We start from the raw sequence: 21,766 nt of genomic DNA on the forward strand, positions 1-21,766 counted from the left end.
GCAAAATGGAATATGGAAGAAATGAGGTTGTCTGGATTCGTTCACATTTTTCAACAGTTTAAAATTCTGACAAAGCACCAGCTACAGGAACGAAACTGGACGACAGGTAAACGATGTCTCTGAAAGTCAACGTAAGTCCAGATTTCTTATTTCGCTTTTGCTTCAGTGTCCTTCATTGGTGGCGTGTGACCGGAGCTTTAGATACCCATCATGCACCTTTCAGGACAGTTGCTGTTTCTTTAATTTTAACCTCTGTCAATTATTTCAAGTCACATTATCTCTTGATACCATGGACTAATTATTATGCAAATTTAAACCCAACTTAGGCTGGATATGCCAATTTGTTTCACTGCCAAGTGTTTCATAACTAATAACAATTGCCGCAGTATATATTTTTTGACTATTACTTGGGACATGAAAGTGCTATGCTTTATTTCAGAATGTATAGACCTTTGTATGTATGCATGTTGAAAAACACAGATGTATGACACATCTAGCTCAAATTATGAGTGAAACCCACTACCAAGACTCTATATGAGTTATGAATTTTCATATAACAGTAATTACTGTGCAGGAGGGAATCCACTATGAAGGCAAAGGGCAGAGGTCACTGGCAGAGCTGCACCACACCACATTTGTAACACATTAATGGGATTAGCTCAGCTGGTATCTGTGGATTTAATTTGAACCTAAAGGTGTGAATGTTTGGGAGCAGTAAGAGGTCAGTAAAATGGGTCAGCATTATAACTCTACTTTGAGCATAGTAGTAGCTCCACTTGTGTAGGTCAGCATCATGCCAGGGCACGTGGCCAGGTTCACTCTTGCAGCAGTATTATAGACTCGGGCAAGTGCTATTAGTAACTTGGCAGGCATGACTAATTGAATATCTGAGTGAAACAGAGCCAAGTGTAAGGCAAAGCAATGACAATATGGGGTCTGAATGAAATGCTTCTCGCAGGACTGTGGCAGAGACTTAGAGCTGGTTTCTCAAACAGGATAAAAAAATAATGTCCTACTATGTTTATATGCACACACAGTGCCTCAAATGGCATCAGATGGCAGCTGATCGCCTAACTTTTGCAAAAAATCTTTGTTGCGCACAAAATCTCTTTCGCTATGTGTGATTGGCATGATTTGGTGTTTTAGTATTTTGGGGCAGCTTTCAGATGCAAAGATTAAATTTTGATTTACTGAGGAGAGCATGAACAAACTCTGAATGTAAGCAGTGTTCTGTATCAGACAAAGAAGAGTAATGACTTTCACATGACCAGTACGATTCTTAAAATGCAATGTTCTACCAAAGACTCATTCTAGATGATAAAATTGATAAAGTAATTTAAAGGTGCATGGAAATGGGTTGTAAATTTTGTATTAAAAACTTTTTTTTTATTTCATAGAAAAATAAAAACAAAAAAGTACTATAGATCCACACTTTACATGGCTGATGAGAAAATGAAAAAGGATAAAGTTCTATTACATTTTCAGGCAAAACACAAAAAGACATATAAACTATTTTTGAACTATAATAAGGCACATAAATAATGTCTGTGTTTTACATAGATAATTCAAGAGCATGCAAAAAAGAGGACCTTAAAAATGAGATAAAAAAAAAAAAAATTCACTCACATTAAAGTCAACTCCAACCGTAGAAGTCAACTATTGCACACAACCATTAAAGCCAAAGAAAATCCTGCTACTGCTGCATTGGGCAACATATTCTCCAATGAAAGGAAAAACAAAACATCAATCAATCAATCAATCAATTTTTTTTTTATATAGCGCCAAATCACAACAAACAGTTGCCCCAAGGCGCTTTATATTGTAAGGCAAGGCCATACAATAATTATGTAAAACCCCAACGGTCAAAACGACCCCCTGTGAGCAAGCACTTGGCTACAGTGGGAAGGAAAAACTCCCTTTTAACAGGAAGAAACCTCCAGCCGAACCAGGCTCAGGGAGGGGCAGTCTTCTGCTGGGACTGGTTGGGGCTGAGGGAGAGAACCAGGAAAAAGACATGCTGTGGAGGGGAGCAGAGATCGATCACTAATGATTAAATGCAGAGTGGTGCATACAGAGCAAAAAGAGAAAGAAACAGTGCATCATGGGAACCCCCCAGCAGTCTACGTCTATAGCAGCATAACTAAGGGATGGTTCAGGGTCACCTGATCCAGCCCTAACTATAAGCTTTAGCAAAAAGGAAAGTTTTAAGCCTAATCTTAAAAGTAGAGAGGGTGTCTGTCTCCCTGATCTGAATTGGGAGCTGGTTCCACAGGAGAGGAGCCTGAAAGCTGAAGGCTCTGCCTCCCATTCTACTCTTACAAACCCTAGGAACTACAAGTAAGCCTGCAGTCTGAGAGCGAAGCGCTCTATTGGGGTGATATGGTACTACGAGGTCCCTAAGATAAGATGGGACCTGATTATTCAAAACCTTATAAGTAAGAAGAAGAATTTTAAATTCTATTCTAGAATTAACAGGAAGCCAATGAAGAGAGGCCAATATGGGTGAGATATGCTCTCTCCTTCTAGTCCCTGTCAGTACTCTAGCTGCAGCATTTTGAATTAACTGAAGGCTTTTTAGGGAACTTTTAGGACAACCTGATAATAATGAATTACAATAGTCCAGCCTAGAGGAAATAAATGCATGAATTAGTTTTTCAGCATCACTCTGAGACAAGACCTTTCTGATTTTAGAGATATTGCGTAAATGCAAAAAAGCAGTCCTACATATTTGTTTAATATGCGCTTTGAATGACATATCCTGATCAAAAATGACTCCAAGATTTCTCACAGTATTACTAGAGGTCAGGGTAATGCCATCCAGAGTAAGGATCTGGTTAGACACCATGTTTCTAAGATTTGTGGGGCCAAGTACAATAACTTCAGTTTTATCTGAGTTTAAAAGCAGGAAATTAGAGGTCATCCATGTCTTTATGTCTGTAAGACAATCCTGCAGTTTAGCTAATTGGTGTGTGTCCTCTGGCTTCATGGATAGATAAAGCTGGGTATCATCTGCGTAACAATGAAAATTTAAGCAATACCGTCTAATAATACTGCCTAAGGGAAGCATATATAAAGTGAATAAAATTGGTCCTAGCACAGAACCTTGTGGAACTCCATAATTAACTTTAGTCTGTGAAGAAGATTCCCCATTTACATGAACAAATTGTAATCTATTAGACAAATATGATTCAAACCACCGCAGCGCAGTGCCTTTAATACCTATGGCATGCTCTAATCTCTGTAATAAAATTTTATGGTCAACAGTATCAAAAGCAGCACTGAGGTCTAACAGAACAAGCACAGAGATGAGTCCACTGTCCGAGGCCATAAGAAGATCATTTGTAACCTTCACTAATGCTGTTTCTGTACTATGATGAATTCTAAAACCTGACTGAAACTCTTCAAATAGACCATTCCGCTGCAGATGATCAGTTAGCTGTTTTACAACTACCCTTTCAAGAATTTTTGAGAGAAAAGGAAGGTTGGAGATTGGCCTATAATTAGCTAAGATAGCTGGGTCAAGTGATGGCTTTTTAAGTAATGGTTTAATTACTGCCACCTTAAAAGCCTGTGGTACATAGCCAACTAACAAAGATAGATTGATCATATTTAAGATCGAAGCATTAAATAATGGTAGGGCTTCCTTGAGCAGCCTGGTAGGAATGGGGTCTAATAAACATGTTGATGGTTTGGATGAAGTAACTAATGAAAATAACTCAGACAGAACAATCGGAGAGAAAGAGTCTAACCAAATACCGGCATCACTGAAAGCAGTCAAAGATAACGATACGTCTTTGGGATGGTTATGAGTAATTTTTTCTCTAATAGTTAAAATTTTGTTAGCAAAGAAAGTCATGAAGTCATTACTAGTTAAAGTTAATGGAATACTCAGCTCAATAGAGCTCTGACTCTTTGTCAGCCTGGCTACAGTGCTGAAAAGAAACCTGGGGTTGTTCTTATTTTCTTCAATTAGTGATGAGTAGAAAGATGTCCTAGCTTTACGGAGGGCTTTTTTATAGAGCAACAGACTCTTTTTCCAGGCTAAGTGAAGATCTTCTAAATTAGTGAGACGCCATTTCCTCTCCAACTTACGGGTTATCTGCTTTAAGCTACGAGTTTGTGAGTTATACCATGGAGTCAGACACTTCTGATTTAAAGCTCTCTTTTTCAGAGGAGCTACAGCATCCAAAGTTGTCTTCAATGAGGATGTAAAACTATTGACGAGATACTCTATCTCCCTTACAGAGTTTAGGTAGCTACTCTGCACTGTGTTGTTATATGGCATTAGAGAACATAAAGAAGGAATCATATCCTTAAACCTAGTTACAGCGCTTTCTGAAAGACTTCTAGTGTAATGAAACTTATTCCCTACTGCTGGGTAGTCCATCAGAGTAAATGTAAATGTTATTAAGAAATGATCAGACAGAAGGGAGTTTTCAGGGAATACTGTTAAGTGTTCTATTTCCATACCATAAGTCAGAACAAGATCTAAGATATGATTAAAGTGGTGGGTGGACTCATTTACTTTTTGAGCAAAGCCAATAGAGTCTAATAATAGATTAAATGCAGTGTTGAGGCTGTCATTCTCAGCATCTGTGTGGATGTTAAAATCGCCCACTATAATTATCTTATCTGAGCTAAGCACTAAGTCAGACAAAAGGTCTGAAAATTCACAGAGAAACTCACAGTAACGACCAGGTGGACGATAGATAATAACAAATAAAACTGGTTTTTGGGACTTCCAATTTGGATGGACAAGACTAAGAGACAAGCTTTCAAATGAATTAAAGCTCTGTCTGGGTTTTTGATTAATTAATAAGCTGGAATGGAAGATTGCTGCTAATCCTCCGCCCCGGCCCGTGCTACGAGCATTCCGACAGTTAGTGTGACTCGGGGGTGTTGACTCATTTAAACTAACATATTCATCCTGCTGTAACCAGGTTTCTGTTAGGCAGAATAAATGTTAATTTTATGCTACACTCTTAAATATTATCTGGGTGTACTTTATTGTTCCAACCAACCTTGGATGAGTTCAGGGAAAGAAAACGAAATCCAGAAAAAAACTGGAACAGGAACAAAAGTAAAACCAGAAACTTCAGTTTTTCCAGGACAGATCCCCCCACTCCTTTCTTTAAACAATGCTAAGCAGTTAATATCATTATATTTTGTGCCTGCAATAACTTGGTGCTGAATTCACCTCCAGTCTTTCTCTGACTGCCCTGCACATCTTTGAATGAAGGAGAGAAATTTACCTGTGGCAGGTGATTAAAGTAAAATATGGTGTGGTTTCTAAATGATGTGATATGTATCTTATCATTATTGGTCTTCAACATCAACTTCATCATTTGCTGTACAGGCTAACATGTACAAAGAAATAATGCTGGAAAGAATTGCCTTGTTCCAGTTAGGCTAAACAATGTGTCCAGTATTGCCTAGTTTAACTGTGGCACTACTGATGAGTGTAAAGTAAAATATAGTCTACATCAACAGACATTTTATAATGTCCAAAACACACACGAAACTGACTGGTAAAAACTTTTTGGTTTGAAGTGCTGATCCCAACAGAATTAAAAAGTCATAAACAGTGGGTTGTAGCACGTTTGACCACATTTCCATTTTCCATTTCTTGTAGAGCGCAAACGTCCGCCAACATTAGTTTCCAATTCCACAAACTTTTACCTTGGAAAAAATGTTGAAAGTCAAAGTTCTGTTAGAGGTGGGTTTTCATAAGATAAAATATAATAGAAAATATATATCAAAAGTGCTTTTCAATGTTAAAAATAATCAAATATTCACTAAATCTGTAACCTGGATCAGATCCAGATCAAACTTTCTCAGGTGATAGTGAGTGCCACTCTGCGTCTGCACCTCACTTTCAAACATGAGAGTGACTGGGACATGTTTGAGTGAGATATAATGTAAAATATACATTAAATGGGGTTTTCAATTTAAATGGCCACAAAATCTGTAATCTGGATCAGATCCGGATCAAACTTTGTCGGTCGATAAAGGATACCATCCTGCATATTGCTCTCAAATATGAAAGAAATATATCTTTTTTGTTTGAGTTATGAATTTTTGAAAATTCATTCAATGTTAAAGGACAGGGATTTTTCCTATTTTTCAAGATTTTTTCCTGACTTTGATCTATGACCTCTGTAAAAACTTCATAACAATATAAGAAAATTGTGGGTTACAGGGTGTTCACAAACAAACAAAGAGGGGTTAAAACATAACCTCTGCCCAACTTTGTTGGCAAAGGTAAAAAAAACAAAGCCAATCAACAAGTCTCTTTCACACAGTACCTCAGTGCTCTGCTCAGCTTATCGTAGTTCATTTGAGGTTTACACTTCCTGGCCCCCCACAGTCGGGCCACTTCATCTGGGTCTTTGATGACAAACTCGCCATAGTCCCCCTGCCAGGCGATGACATCATGGTACTCCTCTTTCCTCAGCAGCTCTAGGATGAAATGCCACAACTGGATCTGCCTAGAGCCGGGGCTCGACTCAGGCTTATACGCCCATTCTGGGAAGGCAAACCCTGTGATGAGACATGAAGACAGTGCTGGATTTGAGTGGGTCACTTGAGAACTATAAGAAAAAATAGATCCTGGCAAGCCTACAGTTTATTGAAAGGTGTACACACACACACACACATTATATACATAAACTTGCAGACAATGTTGAATTTAAAACATCAAAAGCAGCACTTAGTATGCTTAACACTACTACAGTGTAAAAGCAAACAACCTATATAATTAACATATCAACAATCACTATTTTAATATGTTCACATTTTTTATACCGGTCACAAAATTTTAACCACAAAAACCTGTTAATAGCTGAATCACCTGTAGACAAGTCTGATTTGGCTTTGTCAGGGAAACCAGTGCAGTTTAAAGCCTGTTGATTTTCATTTAGGTGTCCATGCTAACAGATTAAACTTTGCAGCGGCAACGTAGCAGGGACGTGTCCCAGAAAAGTGTTACATCATGTGTGCCACTTCCCTCTAGAGAAGAGACCTGGCACAGTATTATTATTTTAGTCTTTTTTTGCTATTTTCCTCTTTCTGCCTTCAGTTTTTAAAAAGTTCCATCCAAACAAGCGCGGTAAGAAAAAAAAAAACGGTTCACATGAAAATGCAAAACACACTGTAATGCCCTATCAAGAGCATGCCAAAGCAACAGGTGGCAATATCACCCTAACCGTATAGCCATGTTGGCTAATTAAAGGCCTGGAAAGAAAAAAAGAGGACAAAAACTGTTTTCCTTATCTATATGTAAACACTCAGTTTCTGGGTGGAAAAAATAAATAAATAAAAATTCACCTTGGTAGGACTCTTACAAAATCTCCTTTTTCAGAGACCTAAAACACAGTTTGTGTGTGGACATAAAAGGCCAAAACGCACAGAAAAAAGAAAAAAAAAAGTTTTCCAAAATACCCATGTACATGTGGACAGGGCCTCAGTCAAGCAGAGTGTAGATGTGACCTCACAGTGACACCACTGCTGTGTAACATGCTTCAACCTGCTCAGCCAGTAAACGTCTGTCAATTTAAGCAAAGAAATACCTTTAATTGTCTTGATTTTTAAAAAGCCCATTTTTGGCTTTTTTTTGTATAAACCACATTCCTCTGTTGTCACGGGGTCATCACATCACCGCAGCCGCTCTTCACACGGAGTAGGCAGACACTGAAAACCAGACTGTTAGTGGGCCTGGTGCATATGAAACACCTCTCCTCCACCTCTTTCCTCTCATGCAGTCACTCTTTCCTATGACTGGAGGACAAACAACACAGCCAGTCATCTCTTCTTTTTATCCCTCCATCTTGCCGTGTTTGTTACTTGAAGTAAATACATAACCAGACACAGAAACAGACTGTGGGTGTGGATACATGATTGTGTGTGAGCACGTGTGTGTCCAAATGTACAAGTTTAAAAGAGTCAACACACCACCAGTATGTGTACGTCTCCCACTAACATTCTGTTGCTTGGATGGTAAAAAAGAAACAAGAAAAAAACAAAAAACAAAGCTGATATGCCTGAGCAACAGGAGACCGTGCATATATGGTGCACAACTGAGTGGCGAATACTGTACACCACAGCGGATTATTCTATCGATGATCACAAATGCAATAGAGAAGATAAAGTCAACAAGCCTGCGCACTAACCTCTGCTAAAGAGCAAGCGCAAAGAGGAAAACTAATGTTTGAAGCTGCGCAGTGCACTGAATTACAGCTCCAACAGGTGACTAATATTTTCCGATTATTAACATTTCAGTAAATCTAAAATAGTTTTTAAAATAGCTGTAACATATTCTAACTGCCCTGCAAAACAAGACTTTCATTTTGCTATTTGTCTGACAGTCAAACATTGCATGCTTTTTTTTTTATCATAACTGCATTAAGAAGAGAAGTAAATTCTCATGAGACAACATGCTGCCGCAGAGGCTGTTTTTCAGCCACATTTGCTGAGATGTTAGCAGGAGTACTCAAACTGTTTTTCAAAAAAGCTAATAAACTAGTTTATCAATAGAGATAATGAAGTTGCTAAATATCTATTTTCACCTGTTTTTTTTTTTTTTTCAGCATTGAGGGCTCATCAGTAACTGTCGTTTGACTTGCTGTGTGTTGGCAGTCTACAGGTGGAACATAGTGATCTAAGTACCAACCAATAAATTTCAGATTACCTCCCAGAAAATTTTACTACATTATTATTAGTATTTTCACATTGCAAACAGAGAGATGTAATGAACAGCATGCAAATAGCAGAAACAATGCAAAAAATAGTTGCTGGGATGGAGATATAGAAATGAGGCCCGCATCATCAGATTATGGATATGATGGGCTGTCAATGGATTTACTTGTTGGCAGACTGACGCACAGACAGATTGCCCTGATAATCTCTGCAGCATGATCCTCCATCACCAGTTTGTCACTGTTGCATAACACTAAATATTACTGACAGTACATTTGCCAGATATTTACCAATGTGCATGGAAACATTGCTTCTGGTGGTTTCCATCATTTATTTTCTAGTTCCATGTGAGCAACTCAGCAGAAGCAGGGTTACGTGGGTTCTGGACAACTTTTAAAAAGTATTTTTAATTTTTCTTTTTTTTTTTTTTTTAAATCATCTTCTGTTTTGGTAATCATTAAACGTGGGCTACTGTTTTCTTCACCACCCTTTCTCTGTAGTTTTTCTCCAGTCACAGTGATACAAAGTGCCTGAACTACTGTCACTAGTTCAGTCTATTCATGAGCTTCTTTGCAATTACAATTAAGATTCATGAATATGAATGAATTGATGTTCAGTGCACCTACATATTTTCCATTTCAATATCCAGACAGGGTTTTGTGTTTAATGTGTAGACTGTAGCTGACCAATAAGGGGCCTGTCACAGTGGTGTATTCGTAGAGCTGCTCATTACAGCGTATCGTCTAAGCTGTAATGAGCAGCTCTCCACCCACTTCACGAGGAGTTTTTTCTCAATACGCAGCAGTATGTTGAGGGCTACGCGCGTAGGACGGAATAAATTGAACCTGTTTAATTTTCTTCGGCGTACAGCACAGCATGGAGCCTTCACACGAGTACACGCAGCGGCGTGCTACTGTTGCTATTGTGCTATTGTGAGCCCGCCCACGCTTCAACACGGTACTGTGCGCCATTTCACATCTCCCTGTTGTTCTTCTGGAGCTATAAATGCTGCAAGATCGTTGCTTCACTTTATCATACTGGACTAATTATATGAGGACTGTTTCACTGTGTCGCATCGTTCCATAAAAGCGCTCTCTCTCTCTCTCTCTGTGTCACACACACACAGAGAGAGAGAGAGAGAGAGAGAGAGAGAGAGAGAGAGAGAGAGAGAGAGAGAGAGAGAGAGAGAGAGAGAGAGAGAGAGAGAGAGAGAGAGAGAGAGAGAGAGAGAGAGAGAGAGAGGTTTTTTTTTAAGGAGTCTGAGTCTCCTTAAAATAAAACCGCTTTCTCTCCTCTATCAGACTCCTTAAAATAAAATAAAATAAAATAAAAGCGCTCTCTCTCTCACACGCGCACGCTCTCCCTCCCTCACTTTCTCTCTCTCTGTGTCTAATCAGAGCTGTGACTCTTTAAAATAAACGTGCACTCGCTGCGTGTCGGTGCGCTCATCAAACACCCTGATCGATCAGTGTGATCAAAGCTGAAAAGAGCTGTGACTCTTTAAAATAAACATGCACTCGCTGCATGTCGGTGCGCTCATCAAACGCCTTGATTGATCAGTGTGATCAAAGCTGAAAAGAGCTGTGACTCCTTAAAATAAACACGCACTCGCTGCATGTCGGTGCGCTCATCAAACGCCTTGATTGATCAGTCTGATCAAAGCTGAAAAGAGCTGTGACTCTTTAAAATAAACACGCACTCGCTGCATGTCGGTGCGCTCATCAAACGCCTTGATCGATCAATCCGATCAAAGCTGAAAAGAGCTGTGACTCTTTAAAATAAACACACACTCGCTGCATGTTGGTGCGCTCATCAAACGCCCTGATCGATCAGTCTGATCAAAGCTGAAAAGAGCTGTGACTCTTTAAAATAAACGCGCACTCGTTGCATGTCGGTGCGCTCATCAAACGCCCTGATCGATCAGTCTGCTCAAAGCTGAAAAGAGCTGTGACTCTAAAATAAACGCGCGCTGCTGCCCCCATGACCTGACTCTGGATAAAGCGGAAGAAAATGGATGGATGGATGTTAAATGACTGTTTTTGAGCCGCACCACACCATGTAGTAGAGAACAGAGCGCACTTCCACAGAGGCAGAAAATAGCACTGAAACTGTTGCGGCATGGCACACGCGACTGTGTACACACATTAAAACGCGAACACACGCAGCTGCAAGTATGAACGAACACTGTTAAAGGCTGATTACGTGCGCATTTCGGGCGTATTTAAATAAAACAAGCAGCTCTATGAATGCGCCACTGTGACAGGGGCTTAAGGGAGGCAACACGCCCCCCCTCCCCATATTCTACCTAAAATTCACTGCTACTTACATAAAAAAACAAAAATGCACTATTTGTGAAATGAACGCCTCTAAAATGTTATAAAATGTATGATCATGTCCTGATATTTCTGAGACTTTGCAGGAACATTCAGTCACTGCTGCTGCTGCACTTCTGTCTTCTTACTTTTCTTTGTTCTTTGGCATTCAAACACAACTGTACAAAATAAGACCTGGCCAAGCAGGCAATCCTCCACTACCACACCTGACCTGTATTAGGTAAAACGAGTTTGGGACTATCTGAATGTCAAGTAAGCGGTTCCTGTAAAGAGCTAGGAAAAGCTAAAAATATAATGGAATGCTAAAATACCCTCCGCCTTATGACCATAACAACAGGAAGCAGAATGTGACCTTTTGACCTCTTAAAATAGGTCAACACAGACCTTTGAACTTGTCCAATGTCTGTGTCCCAAGAATGCTCCTGTGAATTTGAAGACCCTGGCAGTAATCGGGCTGGACTTACACTGAGCAGACAGACGGGCGGACAGACTCAAGGTCTTCACAATACCTGGCGGCCATTTTTTAGCCTCGGGTAAAAAATGAGATATTAAAAAATAAAACATTTTGTGCATGAATGACTGTCAGTCAATGGAAGCTTATGTGTATGTCTGTAAAATGCAGCTGTAATGATCCCCTTGACTTTGCCTTGGACCCCCCCCATACACACACACACACATACTTCAGGTCACTGAGTGAAACTTATCCTTTGTAAACACCTGGTGGACTGACAGCCACTCTGTTAGTGAAGAAAGGCAAAAGGACATTCTCTGCAATGTCACAAGAATTACCGTCATCAGCTGCATCTTAAGTAACAATCTACATCACAACAACATCAGAGGAACCAAAACATGAGCATGTATACTCACATGTGCAAGTGTACTGCATTGTTCACTCTCAGAACTGGATACTTTCTATAAGTTTACTTTCAAACCGTACATCAAAGAGCCAATATAATCTGTCTTATAGCGAGAGAAAAAGAGCGAGAGAGAGAGAGAGAGAGAGAGAGAGAGAGAGAGATGGTGGGGATTATGTTTAGAGGAATGCTGAGAGCAAGAAAAGGTGTCTTTGTCCTTCTATCCACTCAGACTCAAGCTCGGGCTGAGCTGTCCTGAGTCATACAGTATCAACTATCACACGTACAGATCTGTTTCAACAGTGCTGAATACCCAACTTCAGTGGGGATTTTTCTGGACTCTGCAAGTGTGAAAGAATGACCTCTGTGAAATTATGTTTTGTCCTGCAGTTACTGAATATGTTCCTAAATGGGCATCCAGCCAACAACTTTTTGGATCATTCAAGTAATATGCAAGACAGGTTAAATAAAAAAAACAGGTGCTTAAAGTGCATATCACTAGTAAACAAAATGTCAAATGAGCTGGTTATTCTAAATAAATTAAAAAAAAGTGAAAATACTGATGTATTTAATTTTATTTTTGGTGCTATATGTCCAAAGAAATTAAGTCATGAACATGGGGAAATTAGCATGATTTCACCTGCCGCTGATACATGTTCATAAACCTCAAGCTGTCAGGAATATGAATTTTGGTGACATCAGGTCCCACCTCTAAAATGAATGGGGGAAAATGTAATTTTTACCTCCACCAACAAAGTTGGTTGGAGGTCATGTTTTCACCCATTTGTTTGTTTGCTTGTTTGTCTGCTTGTGAACATCCTGTAACCCACAAATTTTGCAAACAAGAAAGAACTCAAAGATGATCCTTGGTGTAATCCCACCTCCACCTTGAATGAGTCTGTCATTCCTACTGCGCATCTCACCGCTGTCACACAATCCTTGTACATGTCCTGCACTATCCTCATATACTTCTCTGCCACTCCAGACTTCTTCAAACAATACCATAACTGTTCTCTTGTCATCCTGTCATAAGATTTCTCTTAATCCACAAATGCACAATGTAATCCTTCTGGCCTTCTCTATACCTCTCCATCAGTATTCTCAGAGCAAACATTGCAACTGTAGTGCTCTTTCTCAGCATGAAACCATATTGCTGCTCACAGATCAGCACCTGTTTTCTGAGCCTAGCTTCTACAACCCTTTCCCAATAGGAACAAGCACACTTCATCTCCACTCCTCAGGCATCCTCTCACTTTCCAAGATTTCATTCAACAATCTGGTTAGCAACTCCACTGCCATCTCTCCTAGACATTTTCAAGCCTCCAATGGAATGTCATCTGGACCAACTGCCTTTCCACTCTTCATCCTCTTCATAGCTTCCCTCACTTCATCCTTACTAATCTCTTGCACTTCCTGATTTACTCTCTACATTATCTTGCCTTTTCTCTCTTTCGTTTTCTTCATTCATTCATCAGATCCTCAAAATAATCCCTCCACCTTCTCAACACACACTCCTCACTTGTCATCACATTCCCACCTGGATCTTTTATCACCCTAACCTGCTGCACATCCTTTCCAGCTCTGTCCCTTTGTATAGCCAGTCTGTACAAATATTTTTCTCCTTCCTTACTATTAACATTGAAAACCCCATTTCATGTATACGAGGTCTGTGAGAAAAGTAACGGACCTTATTATTTTTTTCAAAAACTATATGTATTTGAATCACGTGTGATTACATCAGACATGCTTGAACCCTCGTGGGCATGTGAGTTTTTTCACGCCTGTCGGTTACGTCATTCGCCTGTGGGCAGTCTTTGAGTGAGGAGTGGCCCACTCTCTCGTCGATTTTTTCATTGTTTAGGAATGTCTCAGAGACTGCTGCTTTGTTTGATAAAAATCTTTTCAAAACCTGTAAGGCACAACTGAGTGGACACCATTCGATAAATTCAGCTGGTTTTCGGTGAAAATTTTAACGGCTGATGAGAGATTTTGGAGTTTTACTGTCGCCGTAAGGACGGCCCACGGCGCCGGACGGCGATCTGCGCTCCGAGGCGTCTCGCTGTTTCAAGCTGAAAACTTCCTAATTTCAGGCTCTGTGGACCCAAGACGTCATGAGATAACAGAGAACTTTCAGAAGAATTCGGGATCAGGAGTTTATCCAGACATTCCACTGTTAAAGGAGATTTTGTAATGAAAGAACGTGCGGGCAGATTCGCATGTCGGGCCGGACCCGACCGCGGGGGGTCGCCACAGGAAAAACACCTCCGTTGGAAACCTTAACGGACAAGTTGGAACATGCCCAAGCTGTTAAACAATTTCTCAGATACTCACTTGTTGAAAGCCATCAAAAGCCGCCTGAATTTTACAAATGGTTTTCAACACGGAGGTGTTTTTCATGTCGCGGCGCAGACGGATTTGCCACGTCGTCACAGATCCGACTCGGCAAATTCGTCCGCACGTTCTTTCATTACAAAATCTCCTTTAACAGTGGAATGTCCGGGTAAACTCCTGATGCCGGCTTCTTCTGAAACTTCTCTGTTCTCTGACGACGTCCTGGGTGAACAGAGCTTTAAATTAGGATGTTTTCAGCTCGAAACAGCCAGACGGACGCCACCTCCGACCACGCCGATCTGCTTTGTGGGCTGTGCTTAAAGCGAAAGAAACTCCACAATCTCTCATCAGCCGTTAAACTTTACACCAAAAACCAGCTGAATTTCTCGAATAGTGTCCACATGGATATCCCTCACCGGTCCTGAAAAAATTTGATAAAGCAACGCGCGCCTTCTCCCTGCAGCTTCTCAGACAAAGAGATTCCGACGGGAGGGGGAGTCCACACCTCACTCAAAGCCTGCCCACAGGCGAATGACGTCACCGACAGGCATGACAAAACTCACGCATGCGCAGGAGGGTTCAAGCTTGTCTGACGTAAAAACATATGAATCAAATCCATTTATTTTTTGAAATAAATAAAAAGGACCGCTATTTTTATCACAGACCTCGTATTTTACATTATATGTTAATCAAACAAGCCAAGTGGTGGCCAAGTGATTAGTGCGCTTGGTTTCAGTGTGGAAGGTTCCCAGATTAAACCCCACCCCTGCCACATTTCTCCATGTAATGTGGAGTTGTGTCAGGAAGGGCATCTGATGGAAAACTTGTGCCAAATCAACATGCAGATTCACCTTGAATCTGCTGTGGCGACCCTGAGTGAAAACAAGGGAGCAGCTGAAGGGATTTACTCAAACTTGCCCTAATCACTCATATTTGAAAGTGAGGTGTAGACTGGCACTCACCATTACCTGACAAAGTCTGATCCAGATTGTGGATTTTGTAGACATTTGAATTTAATAATGAAAAGCCCATTTGGTGTACATTTTGTATTATATCTCAATCAAAAGTGCCTCAATCACTCTCATTTGTGACAATGTGGTGCAAACTGGCACTCTGAATGAATAGACTAAGATTGATCCGCATCTCATCCGTATTGCGGATTTAGTGGATATGTGATGTTAACATTGAAAAAAGTCCTTTTGATCTACAGTGCCTTCCAAAAGGAGTGGAACACTTGCTATTTCGCACATTTTAATTTGTTTATGCCATTTCAAATACACAACACACACACACACAAAAAATTCTAAAATTATCTTCCTTAAACTCAAAGATTATATTCCTTAAACTCAAACTGAAAGCAAATCTCTTTCACCCAAACATCAAATCTAGGCTTGCATCTCAGATGAACCTGTATTGGGCAGCATGGTGGCTACGTGGTTAGCACTGTTGCCTCACAGCAAGAAGGTCATGGGATTGATTCCTGCCTGTGGTCTTTCTGTGTGGAGTTCGCATGTTGTCTGCGTGGGCTCCCGCCGGGTGCTCCAGCTTCCTCACATGTCTAAAGACATGCCAGGTTAAGTGAACTGGAAACTTTATAATTGTCCAGGTCTCTCTTGTAAGAGAGATCTTTATCTCAATGGGACTAAGCTGGTTCAATTAAAATTAAATATTGTGAGAGTCCAACCTTCTGGCAAATTGTAGCTGAACTTTCAGGTCTTCATTTTTAGAAAATCCTCCTCTATACCACTTCATCGTGAAGCTGTATAACTGGGGATACAAAGTGTAAAAGATGCACTATGCACAATTTACTAAATGACAGCCAGAGAAGCCTATAACTTCTTCTGGGTTGTCCTCCTTCTTGCACAGTCACTCAGTTTTTGAGAACTGTCTACTCCATACAGATTTACCATCCAGTGTAATACTGTTTGTATTTCTTCATAACTGATGAACAGTAGTGTTCAGAATAATAATAGTGCTATGTGACTAAAATTATTAATCCAGGTTTTGAGTATATTTCTTATTGTTACACGGGAAACAAGGTACCAGTAGATTCAGTAAATTCTCACAAATCCAACAAGACCAAGCATTCATGATATGCACACTCTTAAGGCTATGAAATTGGGCTATTAGTAAAAAAAAGTAGAAAAGGGGGTGTTCAAATAATAGTAGCATCTGCTGTTGACGCTACAAACTCAAAACTATTATGTTCAAACTACTTTTTTAGCAATCCTGTGAATCACTAAACTAGTATTTAGTTGTACAACCACAGTTTTTCATGATTTCTTCACATCTGCGAGGCATTCATTTTGTTGGTTTGGAACCAAGATTTTGCTTGTTTACTAGCGTGCTTGGGATCATTGTCTTGTTGAAACACCCATTTCAAGGGCATGTCCTCTTCAGCATAAGGCAACATGACCTCTTCAAGTATTTTGACATATCCAAACTGATCCATGATACCTGGTATGCGATATATAGGCCCAACACCATAGTAGGAGAAACATGCCCATATCATGATGCTTGCACCACCATTCTTCACTGTCTTCACTGTGAACTGTGGCTTGAATTCAGAGTTTGGGGGTCGTCTCACAAACTGTCTGCGGCCCTTGGACCCAAAAAGAACAATTTTACTCTCATCAGTCCACAAAATATTCCTCCATTTCTCTTTAGGCCAGTTGATGTATTCTTTGGCAAATTGTAACCTCTTCTGCACGTCTTTTATTTAACAGAGGGACTTTGCGGGGGATTCTTGCAAATAAATTAGCTTCACACAGGCGTCTTCTAGCTGTCACAGCACTTACAGGTAATTCCAGACTGTCTTTGATCATCCTGGAGCTGATCAATGGGTGGGCCTTTGCCATTCTGGTTATTCTTCTATCCATTTTGATGGTTGTGTTTCCGTTTTCTTCCACGCGTCTCTGGTTTTTTTTTTTGTCCATTTTAAAGCATTGGAGATCATTGTAGATGAACAGCCTATAATTTTTTGCACCTGCGTATAAGTTTTCCCCTCTCCAATCAACTTTTTAATCAAACTACGCTGTTCTTCTAAACAATGTCTTGAACGTCCCATTTTCCTCAGGCTTTCAAAAAGAAAAGCATGTTCAACAGGTGCTGGCTTCATCCTTAAATAGGGGACACCTGATTCACACCTGTTTGTTCCACAAAATTGACAAACTCACTGACTGAATGCCACACTACTACAACCCCTGGCAAAAATTATGGAATCACCGGCCACGGAGGATGTTCATTCAGTTGTTTAATTTTGTAGAAAAAAAGCAGATCACAGACATGACACAAAGCTAAAGTCATTCCAAATGGCAACTTTCTGGCTTTAAGAAACACTATAAGAAATCAAGAAAGAAAATTGTGGCAGTCAGTAAGGGTTACTTTTTTAGACCAAGCAGAGGGAAAAAAATATGGACTCACTCAATTCTGAGGAATAAATTATGGAATCACCCTGTAAATTTTCATCCCTAAAACTAACACCTGCATCAAGTCAGATCTGCTCATTAGTCTACATCTAAAAAGGAGTGATCACACCTTGGAGAGCTGTTGCACCAAGTGGACTGACATGAATCATGGCTCCAACACGAGAGATGTCAATTGAAACAAAGGAGAGGATTATCAAACTCTTAAAAGAGGGTAAATCATCACGCAATGTTGCAAAAGATGTTGGTTGTTCACAGTCAACTGTGTCTAAACTCTGGACCAAATACAAACAACATGGGAAGGTTGTTAAAGGCAAACATACTGGTAGACCAAGGAAGACATCAAAGTGTCAAGACAGAAAACTTAAAGCAATATGTCTCAAAAATCAAAAATGCACAACAAAACAAATGAGGAACGAATGGCAGGAAACTGGAGTCAACGCCTGTGACCGAACTGTAAGAAACCGCCTAAAGGAAATGGGATTTACATACAGAAAAGCTAAACGAAAGCAATCATTAACACCTAAACAGAAAAAAACAAGGTTTCAATGGGCTAAGAAAAAGCAATCGTGGACTGTGGATGACTGGATGAAAGTCATATTCAGTGATGAATCTCGAATCTGCATTGGGCAAGGTGATGATGCTGGAACTTTTGTTTGGTGCCGTTCCAATGAGATTTATAAAGATGACTGCCTGAAGAGAACATGTAAATTTCCACAGTCATTGATGATATGGGGCTGCATGTCAGGTAAAGGCACTGGGGAGATGGCTGTCATTACATCATCAATAAATGCACAAGTTTACGTTGATATTTTGGACACTTTTCTTATCCCATCAATTGAAATGATGTTTGGGGATGATGAAATCATTTTTCAAGATGATAATGCATCTTGCCATAGAACAAAAACTGTGAAAACATTCCTTGCAAAAAGACACATAGGGTCAATGTCATGGCCTGCAAATAGTCCGGATCTTAATCCAATTGAAAATCTTTGGTGGAAGTTGAAGAAAATGCCTCATCCTGCAAAGCTGATCTGGCAACAGCAATCAGAGAAAGTTGGAGCCATTAAGTCCATGCCTCAGAGACTGCAAGCTGTTATAAAATCCAGAGGTGGTGCAACAATATACTAGTGATGTGTTGGAGTGTTCTTTTGTTTTTCATGATTCCATAATTTTTTCCTCAGAATTTTTTCCCTCTGCTTGGTCTAAAAAAGTAACCATTACTGACTGCCACAATTTTTTTTTCCTGATTTCTTATAGTGTTTCTTAAAGCCAGAAAGTTGCCATTTGAAATGACTTTAGTTTTGTGTTATGTCTGATCTGCTTTTTTTCTACAAAATTAAACAACTGAATGAACATCCTCCGAGGCCGGTGATTCCATCATTTTTGCCAGGGGCTGTATTATTGTGAACACCCCCTTTCTACTTTTTTTTTTTACTAACAGCCCAATTTCATAGCCTTAAGAGTGTGCATATCATGAATTCTTGGTCTTGTTGGATTTGTGAGAATCTACTGAATCTACTGGTACCTTGTTTCCCATGTAACAATAAGAAATATACTCAAAAAGCAATATGTCTGTGTGATTGTTGTTTTTCTGTGCTGATGGGGATTTTTTTCCTCATTGCCGCTGTGTAATGCAGCGGCTGTGAGGTTTTTGTTTTTCTCCTTTTCCCTCGTGTTCTGCTTTTCATATATATGTTTATGTACCGGGCGGGCCTATGTGTTGTGTGTTGTTTGTTATGGGTCGGTGTTGGTTTGCTCAGCCCTGCTGTTGACCAAGGCAGGGATGTACATCTGGAGCTGGTCCCCGGGCGCCTAATGGCGGCTTCTGCTCCTACTGACAATTAGGATGGGTTAAATGCAGTAGACACATTTCATTGTGCAGGGAACATGTTCTTCTGTGCATATGACAATAAAATTCCTTTGAATCCTTTGAAAACCTGGATTAATCTTTTTAGTCACATAGCACTACTATTATTCTGAACACTACTGTAAATAAAGTCTAATACATATTTAGTAATGTAATGTTCATGTATCCATCGCCCTTGTTGAGGAAGTTGTGTCTGTGATCATGGAGTAGGGTTATAAAAGCAACACAGAGTGGCTGTTTTTAACAGGACCGCCATGATGTGAACCAGGTCCCAGCCCTTTGAGTTACTGGCTAAGCTGAGCTAAAGCGATGACTAAGCTAAGCACTACCGGTAGCTCCACTGTCAGTGAATCCACCACATCCAATCCAAGCTACTTCTTAATGTTTTTATTTCTTTTTACAAAATAACAACATAAACAGAATTTTAGTTTGCTCATTAATTCCATAGTCGTTGTCTTCTTCTTCTTATTATTATATGCAAAAATGTCCTTAAAATATGTATTTAATAGTGGACCTTTTCCCACGGGCTCCGGGACTGTCCAGTGTCTTTTAGCAAGACAAAAACACAGACATGATAATGAGAAAAGTTGTGCATTCATGTGGAAAGCGCTGCATGATTGGCCCATAAGACCCGCATGTGCATCACAGACACATTTGTGTATTTGAAGCAAATCAGAGTGTAAATATATGCTTGAAGAGCCAACAGTAAGTAATGAGCACAGTGGTTCTAATTCCACTTTCACAGAGCAACACGGAATGCAGACTGCTCTTGTGTTTAGTTAATCTGATATGATCAATCAGAAATTTCCCTGATTAGGCTCAATTCAGATTGCCATGATCAGATCAGGACTTCACTAACAAACGTTTCATACCAATCCAACAGCACAAACTACATTACTAGTCAAGTTTGGACACACTTCCCAAAAGCCATACTTTGCTCCAATACACCACTTCTGTTTTTAGGTATGTCAGGTCAGTCTGAGCAGCACACATTACAGCTGTTCTTTGCCACATCTTTATGTTATGACACCTTGGCACCACACTAGTTACTAGTCAGCAGCCACAACTGGTTTGGTATTCTGGTTGGTCGTCATGAGGGTTCCGCGCTGTTGAAGCAGCGCTACAAGTATCTCTCGCACTGTTCATGTGCAAACACCAGAGAGAGAATAAACAGTGATCATCTTCTGGGAGAGCAGCTTCCGTTTCTTTTTTCAACTCATTTAAAGTCTTGTATATATATATTTTTTTTTAACTCTGATGTCTCCCATCGAGAGTTTTTGTAAAAATAAGAAATGTAAATAAAGTTTAAAAAAAGAAAAAAAAAGCTTCTGTTTACGTTTTGCTTCTGGAAACACGAGTCCAATGTGTGGTTTTTGAACGTACAATGTGAGCAGTCACATCGCATCAGAGCATCTGGCCGTATAGAGTGAGAACATAAATCGTGCTCTCTGAACTTTTACACCGTGCGGTTTTGTCGCACAGTTTGAGCTGGAGCCTACTACAACAATTGAAAATATCGTACAGTGTCTGCCCAGCTTTAGTATCCCCTTTGGCACATTTGACCTCCCTGATCTCAGCTCTCCTACTCTTTGGTTCCTTACCTCTTGCAAGCCCTCTTTCCCAGGGGTGACACCAGATAGCCGTTACAGCATGTGGAAGAGCTGCGTCATTTGCAGTCTCGCACACACATTGAGAGATTCAGCATCAATAATGTAGAGACTGGTGTAGAGGACTGGTGATAGGGGTGCGACTAATCTCTGTCCTGGGATGCTACAAAGAGCACAAGTGCATCAAGTGGTGTGTGTTTTTTGGTGAGGTGGGCAGTGGGGGATAAAGAGTTGTGAATTGGGACAAGTTTGAGGCCATTTGTAGAAACTTATACAAAAAGGACAAGAAGAGAATGATGAGGGAAGGGAGGCATGAGGGAGATTGGGGTGAAAGAGAAGAAGGCGAGATGAGATGGACAAGGTGACGATAAGGACAAACTGAGAATACAGGGAAAACTGGGAGAAAACAGATGGGGGAGGGAGATCAGAGAAGCTAAAGTGGGGAAAGAGAGAGAGAGACAGAGCGAGAGACAAAGAGAGAGGGACAATGGCTGGAGTTGTGGAGTTGTGAGGGGAAGCGTAGGGTGGGGGGATTAAGAGAGCGATGAGATCATAGCTCGTCTGGTAGTCTGTTGTCATCCAGGTCAGATTGCTTATCCACCCCCCATCTCCATCCCTCCTTCTTTCCTTCCTTCCTTCTCCTCCTCTCTAG

At 40.3% G+C, this 21,766-nt stretch overlaps 1 protein-coding gene across 1 annotated transcript in view; it reads right to left on the bottom strand.

Moving 5' to 3' along the window:
• Positions 1–21,766, bottom strand: part of erfl3 (Ets2 repressor factor like 3) — a 151,616-nt gene that overhangs the window by 31,758 nt on the left and 98,092 nt on the right. The window contains exon 2 of the mRNA XM_034174423.1: positions 6,306–6,540. Coding sequence (XP_034030314.1) covers positions 6,306–6,540 — 235 coding nt within the window. The remainder of the gene's footprint in view (positions 1–6,305; positions 6,541–21,766) is intronic.

This window comes from Thalassophryne amazonica, chromosome 7 (assembly GCF_902500255.1).
Source record: "Thalassophryne amazonica chromosome 7, fThaAma1.1, whole genome shotgun sequence".
Classification (NCBI taxonomy): Eukaryota; Metazoa; Chordata; class Actinopteri; order Batrachoidiformes; family Batrachoididae; genus Thalassophryne; species Thalassophryne amazonica.